This window comes from Etheostoma spectabile, unplaced genomic scaffold, assembly GCF_008692095.1.
Source record: "Etheostoma spectabile isolate EspeVRDwgs_2016 unplaced genomic scaffold, UIUC_Espe_1.0 scaffold465, whole genome shotgun sequence".
NCBI classification, from domain to species: domain Eukaryota; kingdom Metazoa; phylum Chordata; class Actinopteri; order Perciformes; family Percidae; genus Etheostoma; species Etheostoma spectabile.
Window position 1 is genome coordinate 379,711 of NW_022605616.1, and position 8,905 is coordinate 388,615.

At 37.5% G+C, this 8,905-nt stretch overlaps 1 protein-coding gene and 1 long non-coding RNA gene across 2 annotated transcripts in view; one reads left to right on the forward strand and one right to left on the reverse strand.

The window, feature by feature from the left end:
* slc24a3 (solute carrier family 24 member 3) overlaps window positions 1-8,905 on the forward strand; it is a 197,871-nt gene that overhangs the window by 175,012 nt on the left and 13,954 nt on the right. The window contains exons 4-10 of the mRNA XM_032511822.1: window positions 68-142; window positions 505-589; window positions 1,495-1,598; window positions 2,191-2,265; window positions 5,245-5,270; window positions 5,376-5,429; window positions 7,804-7,931. Of these exons, the coding sequence (XP_032367713.1) occupies window positions 68-142; window positions 505-589; window positions 1,495-1,598; window positions 2,191-2,265; window positions 5,245-5,270; window positions 5,376-5,429; window positions 7,804-7,931 (547 nt within the window). The remainder of the gene's footprint in view (window positions 1-67; window positions 143-504; window positions 590-1,494; window positions 1,599-2,190; window positions 2,266-5,244; window positions 5,271-5,375; window positions 5,430-7,803; window positions 7,932-8,905) is intronic.
* LOC116686770 (uncharacterized) overlaps window positions 8,189-8,905 on the reverse strand; it is an 11,048-nt gene continuing 10,331 nt past the window's right edge. Inside the window, exon 3 of the long non-coding RNA XR_004331349.1 lies at window positions 8,189-8,367. This is a non-coding gene — a long non-coding RNA (uncharacterized LOC116686770). The remainder of the gene's footprint in view (window positions 8,368-8,905) is intronic.

Genomic DNA, 8,905 nt, shown 5'->3' on the forward strand with positions numbered 1-8,905 from the left:
GTGTCTCGAGATAACTCTTGTTATGAATTGATACTATAAATATACTATAAATTTAATTGAATTGCAGACGGTCTACATGTTCCTGGCCCTGGCCTTGGTGTGTGACGACTACTTTGTCCCGTCTCTGGAGAAGATATGTGAGGTAAGAGAGCACCGCCTCCTCTTAGCCTCCATCACTTTACGCTGGGATGTATTTCTGTGAAGAATAGTTCTTTCTTTATTTATTTATTCTTTCTTTTCTTTCTTTCTTTATTCTTTCTTTGTTTCTGTCTTTCTTACTTTTTTCTTTGTTTCTGTATTTATTCTTTCTTTCTTTATTTATATGTACTTTCTTTTTCTTTTCTTTCTGTCTTTATTTATTTATTTATTCTTTCTTTTCTTCATATGTTCTTACTTTTTCCCTTTCTTTTTTGTTTCTGTCTTTGTTTCTTTATTCTTTTTTTGTTCTTTCATTTTTTCCTTTCCTTCCTTCTTTCTGTCTTTCTCCTATCCTCTCTCCACCAGCGTCTCCAGCTGAGTGAGGATGTTGCCGGAGCAACCTTTATGGCCGCAGGCAGTTCAGCTCCTGAACTGTTCACCTCTGTCATTGGTGAGAAACACACACACACACACACACACACACACACACACAGACACACACACACACACACATTTTGTGTAACAAGACTGGATTAATTTTAGCTGTACAGACTGTAGACATCTCCGCTAATGTTTTGTGCATTTCATGATTTTAGGTTACCATTACTCTCATAATACTTTTGTAATAGTAATTTGTATTTTCTATTTATTGCTGCTATATTTACATATCCAGATGTTTGTATTTTATTGCAATCTATAGCTATGTTTTCCGCAACATTTCTCAAGAGAGTGAGAGTTGCAAATAGCCTTGATTTTTCTTTTTCATGGTTTTAAGAGTTACATCCACAAAAAATAGAGAAAAGTCAGGAAAAAGTACTATTTTATGTGACAGAATGTCACAATATGTCCCAATAGAATGTCTGGTGACACTCAGATTATTCACTCACAGAAAATGTCATTAACCATTTCACAATAAAGTCCATGTAAACATAGATGAAAAAATGATATAAATAAAAGCATAAATATATAGAGGTGTCCATTAAAAATTGTTTTTGTTGCAATGCAAACTCAATTATTATTCAGTTACCATTAGCAGGGCTAATATAGCATCGTGGATCAGGAGACTTTTTGACTACAATCACACCACAGAACCAACATTGGTCAACATCACCAAATACACACAACCAAAAGATATGAATGAATAGCTTTAGATTTGATCAGATAGACTTTATTGATCCCAAATTGGAAAATTTCAGTTCTGCAGCAGCAGAATGTCAGACACACATCACACATACAGAATATCCAAGAAATAATAAATAAAGGAAATAATGTACAAACATATATACAAGTTGAGAATAAAAATGTACAATTACTTCAATAGTATTGTGATCATTTGTGTTTTCATCTGCTGTACAGGAGTTTTTATCACGAAAGGGGACGTCGGGGTCGGCACCATCGTCGGCTCGGCCGTCTTCAACATCCTCTGCATTATTGGAGTGTGTGGGATATTTGCCCTAGAGGTACAGTACAAGACAAACGCACACATGTGTACCTGTCTGTTTTTCTCTCTTACTTTCCATGTTTCCCTCCCATCACTCACTCAAAACATTACTCCATGAGCCAACTGACGGTAAAGAATATTTCATTTTGAATTTTCAGCAGTACGCCTAAGATGATACCTTAAAAAAAAAAACTAACCCTAACCCTAACAAAAAATGGTTCACAATAAACACTGGATAGAAACTACACTCTCTATCTTTCTTTCTTTCATTTTATAACAACGTTTATTTTAAAAGTGCGTGTGTTAGAAAATCATATCTGTCCCGTTCACTGCTGTAATCCCAGGAGGAAAAGAGAAACATACTTGAAAGATTTTTTTTTTCCTATTTAGATTACATGTTATGTAAGGCCAAAACACACACACACACACACACACATACACACATACACACAGAGCTTGGTTTATCTTGTTAGTAGTGCAGAGCAGCGAGTACCTTGTGGGATGTGTTACTTAACAGGACAAAAAATGTTTTTGCAGTTGCATCATCTCATTCCAACTGTCTGTCTGTCTGTCTGTCTTTCTGTCTGTCTGTCTTCCTGTCTCTCACCCAGGCAATTCGTCTCTCCCGCTGGCCTCTGCTCCGAGACTCTACGTACTACACTCTGTCTATCTCTGCTCTTATAGTGGTAAGGAGCATCTAAATATTACCCAAACACAATCAAATTAAAACTACAGTGTGTCACTATTTTATATTAATGAACGTCTAACTAGAACTGTTGATTTATTTAATGAAAGACAAGAGACAAGCCAAGGCCTTACTTGAAAGCTTTGCTTCCTCATACAAAAATTGTATTGATTTCAATTCATTCATTCATTCAAGTCATTGCCAAATGAGTTGATATAAAGCTAATTACAGTTTTTTTCAATTGCCAGACAACAGTGGGCACAACTGGAGTCACAAATGTGCAAAACTCTAACCACAGTCTGCACAGCAGCAGTGCATGTCACGTTTGTTTTTCATTGCTTGAACACAGTTTTCAAAACTCTACACACTTATTCCATGGCTTTTACCACAACCTGCACCTGTGGATCAATAGCACTTTGTTCAAATGCTAACACACTGCTGCCAAAACGGTTAACCACACATTCAAAACAGAATGGATTTCAGTCTTTATTTTTTATTTTATTTTACCTTTATTTAACCAGAAAGAAAAACTCATTGAGATTAAAAATCTCTTTTCCAAGAGTGTCCTGGCCAGGATAAGCAGCAGCACAAACAACAAGGTTGCAGACATATAACAAATAACATATATCATGAACATAAAACATAAAACACTTTATGCTGTTAATAAATAGTAAGTAACAAGGTCATAAAATATCTAAATTTCAACAATAGTGAATAACAACAAGGATCGTCAGAATAATCAATCATAACATCTACAGCCAGTGTGCTCAGCCTCCATGTAATTTAAAAGAACTTTAAAAGCAGCCAGTGAAACCATCTCCTGAAGATTCAGGACAATTTGCAGCTGATTCCAAGCATAGGGGGCCGCGTACTTAAACGCCCCTTTTCCTAATTCAGTCCGGCTTGAGGGGCAGATAACAGTAATGAGTCATCAGAACGAAGACAATATCTTCCTGTACCTTTCTTTATGATGTAGGTTTGAAGGTATGGGGGAAGCAGACCAAGCATAGCCTTATAAATTAGAGTGTACCAATGATTAAGTCTACGGGTGGACAATGCAGGCCAACCAACCCGATCATACAATGAACAGTGATGAGTAAGGGCTCTAAAGTTAGTAATGAACCTAAGAGCTCCGTGGTAAACAGTATCCAGAAGTTTCAAGCTTTGAGTTGACGAATGCATGTATATAACATCGCCATAATCCAGTACTGACATAAAAGCGGCAGCCACAAGTCTCTTTTTGGCCTCAAAGGAAAAACATGACTTGTTTCTAAAATAAAAACCCAGCTTCAGCTTCAGTTTTTTCACCAACTGCTGAATGTGAGGTTTAAAAGAAAGAGAATCATCAATTAGGATACCAAGATACTTGTATTGAGATACGTACTCAATCTCGGAGCCCTGAGAAGTAATAGTCTGGTGCCTATCAAACACTTCTGATTGCAATTTTAGCTGAAAGCCTATGCAGTTTCTTGTTTTAGACTAGTTAGTGAACACTACTGTGTACTAGTATAGTTTAATTTCAAAAAAGACTTTGGAAATTAAGAAACTCCATATAAGAATAGAACAGTGACATAAATTGTACCATTTATAGAGGAAGAGTGAACAGGTAAAAGAACAAAGATACCAATATGTCCAGTTAGATGTCTGACGTTACACACACAGTCATGAAAAATCTGAAAACATTCCTTTACTACAGTAAAACCACTTACTGTTTTTCACAAAGTAATGGAGGTGGAAGCTATGGGAACACCACAGTCATTTGTATTTAGAGATAATGTAGGTTCATGGCAAGAGAAGACATCCAATGTGTTGATAAAAACTTGTAAAACGTCTGAGCTACTAAGTACCTTTAGTTATTCAGTAATTTACATATTCAGTAATTTTGTAAATAACTCCAGATGAAATAAAAATACTGTATATTTACAGTATATACATTATATATATATATATACTGTAGGTGAGCAAACTGAGGATTTTCATGCATTCTTGTTTAAGTAAAAACTGGTATAAAAGAAAAAAGAAAAGAATATGATTTCACTCTTTTCTCATAGTAAATATTGATAAGTGTAAAGTTACTTAAATTCTTGAAACTGTAAAGATGAAAAGTTTGTATAATCTCTATTGGTGTTTGATGCCAGTGTTTTGACTCTCAGTATGGTCTGAGTGACGGTGTGTGTTATCTAGATGAGGATTGTTCAGTGTTTGGCTGCACTGAGCCTGTTTTGAGACGTGTTAAGAGTTGTGTTGCTTGGAATGAGTTCTGCAGGTGATGTGAACTGTTTAGTTCAGGTGACAGTTGGTAAAGCAGACTGTAGTTAGAGTTTTGCACATGTGGCTTCAGTTGTGACCACTGTCGTTTAGCAATAAAAGAAAAACTGTAACCCTATTAGCTCCACAAAACCTCTCTTAAGTTCTCAGTATGGCTATTTTTACAAAATGGTGTAGTCCGGCGACATTCGCGTGCAGCAGCTTGAGTGATGCATTTACGTCACTGCTGAGAAAGGACACCAGCAGCGTTTAGCTTTGGAAAGGAAGAGGAGTGCTGCAACAGGTGAAGGCATGGCTGAAAAACCGAAGAAGTGGCTACAAAATATTTCGGCCAGTGATTGTACTGTTAGGAAAAGAGCTAAACTAAAATGACCGAAGAAAGTGACTGACGGATGACGGCATTTCTGTTAAAATTTAAATTACAAGATAATTCCTCAGTGTTGTTGTCATTACTTAGAAGAATTCATCATTGGGGAAACAAAAACCAATGCACTGTAGCTTTAACAATGCAATTACAAAGATTCATGCAAGTGTTTTGCGAGGAGAATTATGAATATATTTTTCACTTAACAACCGGCTGGACTGATGTGATTATTTACGTGTAATTATGCCTTTGTGTGTTAACAGCATGGGATTTTGACAGCTTTGTGAATTACATACTCAAATCTAGGATTTTCACTTCTCTGTCATTTTCCTTATTTCCATTTTGCAGTTCATCTATGACGAAAAAGTGGTTTGGTAAGTTTAATTTTTAAATAATTGCTCAAATTAATCACAAGAATGAACAACATGTCTCAGATTGTAATTTACAGAATAATTCACATGCTAAATTGTGCATTCCAGGTGGGAAGCTCTCACGTTAATTCTGATGTATTTCGTCTACATTTTGATCATGAAGTAAGTACTATAATTACATAATAATTACCTTATGTTTTTTTCATAAAGAATACTCATTGACAAAATAAGGGTACTTTAAAACAGCGGCCCCAATCCGTTAATTGCAGTCAACCTGTCAAAGCAGATTAGTGTAATGTTCTTCTTTTTCACCAGTCAGAATGCTCGTATTGCTGTGTTAGTGCCTATTCAAATCCAAAGTTTTTTTTGTGTTTACATTTTTTTTTATTGTATATTGAAAATTAACACGTACAAACAATTACAAACAATAACACCTAGACATGGAATGCGTCCCGGAGCCAAAACAAAACACACAGGAAAGCTGGGAGGGAGACAAAACAACACAAAGTGTCTAGTGTCCTTTCCGGTGCTCCATGGATGTTGACAGTTCCACGTATATCCAAGACGGAAAGGGTCCATGCACGGATAGACATGTCATGAGGTGGCAAAACATTAAAAGTAACGAGTACAGTGCCATTAATCAAGGTGGAAATTTGGGATGCAATATTGTTCCAGAACCGACCAACAGGAGAGCAGTCCCAGAACATGTGAAGATATGTACCTTGAGCTTTAATTGGGCAGAAAGTACATAAAGGGCTGTTCATTATTTTCATATGGTGCATTTTCATGGGGGTGAGCTATAACCTATGAATGAAATTGTAGTGAATCTGCTGATGGTCTGGATTGCGTGATACTTCTGGAATGTCAGACCATACATCATGCCAGTCGAGATTAGTACCCAGTCCTGGGCAATCACGGGCCTGGATACCATACCACAGTTTTTAGGCTGCACAGTAAATAACTTCCGAATAGGATGGATTGGCAGAGCCCTCTGCCCGGGAACACCGAATGCCTTGAGTGCCGACCTTAACTGAAGGTAAAAGAAAAAAGAGGAGCTGGTAGACTGAATGTGTTTTGTAAAGGGTAGTAACAAGCCAACCTTGCTAAAAATGTCTTTTAGACAATGAACTTCCCTTTGTTCCCATTGTGGGGCTGTTATCGGCCTCCAACCAATCAGGAGTGCTGTGTTATTGAATAATGGGGAAAAAATTTGCAGTTACAAGTTGGCAGTATGTTTCAGCTAATCTCCCAGTTTTTATATGATAAGAGATAATGGAGCCAAAGCGTAGCTGGCACTGTTTATTTGAAACATTGGCAAAAAGAATGTCATGGAGTGACCAAGGCTCTGTCATAGCAATCTCTAAGGTACGCCAACAAACAGATGTATCTGGATTAAACCAGTTGAGGAGGGGTGAGATTGGATTATCCAATTTATACCATGGCAAAAAATAAACTTTTGGTAACTATTTCTTTTTTGGAAACAATGTGTTGGCACGCTCTGAGTAAACTTGTGTATGAGTATTACACTAGAATGCATGATGATGACTCTATGTCAGAGTGTTATGTCCCTATAATGTCTGGCGTTTTCACACCTATAGTTTGTTTATTTTTGGTACAAATCAGTTGATGAGTTTGTAAACTTGGAGTGATTTCCCCTGCACACCTGGAGAAATCCAAGTGGACCAAAATGCCCAAAGAACCGCACCAAGGGTCAAAGCCAACTGTAGTGTGATTAAACCCAACTAAATAAGGCAGGTGTGAAACCCCCCTTGCAGATGAGGACTAACAACTTAATAAACCCTGCAGAGGGATTGAAGTAAAGTAATTTATTGTTAAACCAAGAAACACCACAAACAACAGAAAGCGATCTCTATAAGTAACGAGGATTATTATTAATCAGTAAAAGTAAACTAAAGAGCAAAGTTTTTATTAAAGTAACAAATGACATTCTAATAAACACTACAATGCTTCACAGCACAGCTGTGTTGGAGCAACACTTCCTGACTTCCACTCAGCTGTCTGGCACACTGGCCGCCGCTGAATAAGTGGCCCCGGCAAGGCCACTTATTGCTTCTTCCTGATGATCACAGCTGAGCAGCTTTAGCTCGCAGGTGTGACGTCACCGGCGCACACCTGGAACGGATCAACAAACAAAACCCAGACACTAAACAGCACGGCACATTTAATAACACAGAGCCTTTCGGTTTGCTGTAGTTAATGCACACCGTGCAGCCAATCTGAATTGAGTATTCTCTGTAGCCTGGGAATAACAAGTGTTATTTAATGTTGATGGAAACATTTAGCGACCCGATACCGGATAAGCGGATGAAGATGGATGGAAACATTTAGGAAAAAATAAACTACATGAAATGTAAAATGCAGATAAACATTGGGGCATGATAAATCAGTTGTCAATCAAACAAAACTGGTAAATAACTGCAAAGTGTTTTGTGATCTAAAAATCTTAAATCACGGGGCAGATTCACAGATGCTGTACATAAATGTTAAGATAATTAAATAAATGTGTCTGTTTCAGGATGAACTCCCATATTGTTCGTTTCCTGGAGAGGCGGAAGAAGAACCCGTCTAGTTTAAGGAACGGAGCGGCAAATAACGCTGACCTAGACGATGGCTGTGATGCTACCGCTGTTCTACTGAAGAAGGGTACACTTTATGTTTTACAAGGATTCAACAGCTGGACGCATATAAGTACTGGGCAGATGGAAGAACTGTTGTTTAACCAGGCAATAGTTTCAATACAAGACACTAGTTTCTGTTTGTTTACCACTTCAACTAAAGAAATACATGTTTAGTAGTGAGCTTTGCAGAGATTGTTCAATGTATTCTTTAATTCGGGGCAGAGCCACCAGGCTAGCTGTTTCCCTCTGCTTCCATTTATTATGCTAAGCTAAGCTTTTTTATGGATCCCACGTAACTTCTAGGAAAGACCCGCCCTATAAAACAGGCCGATTGGTTGGGGGACCTGAACAAATCGGGTTACGCTACCTTGCGTGAGCGTAGACGCCGGGCCAATAGTAGTGTGTGAATGCTATTGAAGAGCAGGTTTTGTCTAGAAGTTGCGTGGCTTCCATAATAACACCTCCCTGCTCCATCTCCATACGTGGTACTGAAGAAAGGGAAAAGCGTAGTATCCAAAAAGTTGACAACAAGATCATCCACACCACACACACACACACACACACACACACACACACATTCCTCGATTGATAGTAAGATAGATAGATAGTTAGATACATTCATATCAGCCCACTCAATCAGAATCACAATACTTTTGATCCCCTTTTGACTATTGATCCCCTAAGGGAAATTGTTTAGTTTCAGTTGCTCACAGTCAAATTCAAGGTAAAATAAGAGTCAATAAGTGTACAGTAACATGAAGTAACATAACTACAATAACAAATAAAAACGTTAAGTAGAAATAAATTAAGATTAACTTAAAAAGAGTGTTTCTAAAGATTTAAACCAATTCTATTGTAGTGCAGTGTGAACATAAGGTACATGAATATAGTACGAATATAAATAGTTGGAATATAAGTAGCAGGATAAGCATGAGTGCCAATGTATATTGTATAATTACCTGTGTGTGTGTGTGTGTGTGTGTGTGTGTGTGTGTGTGT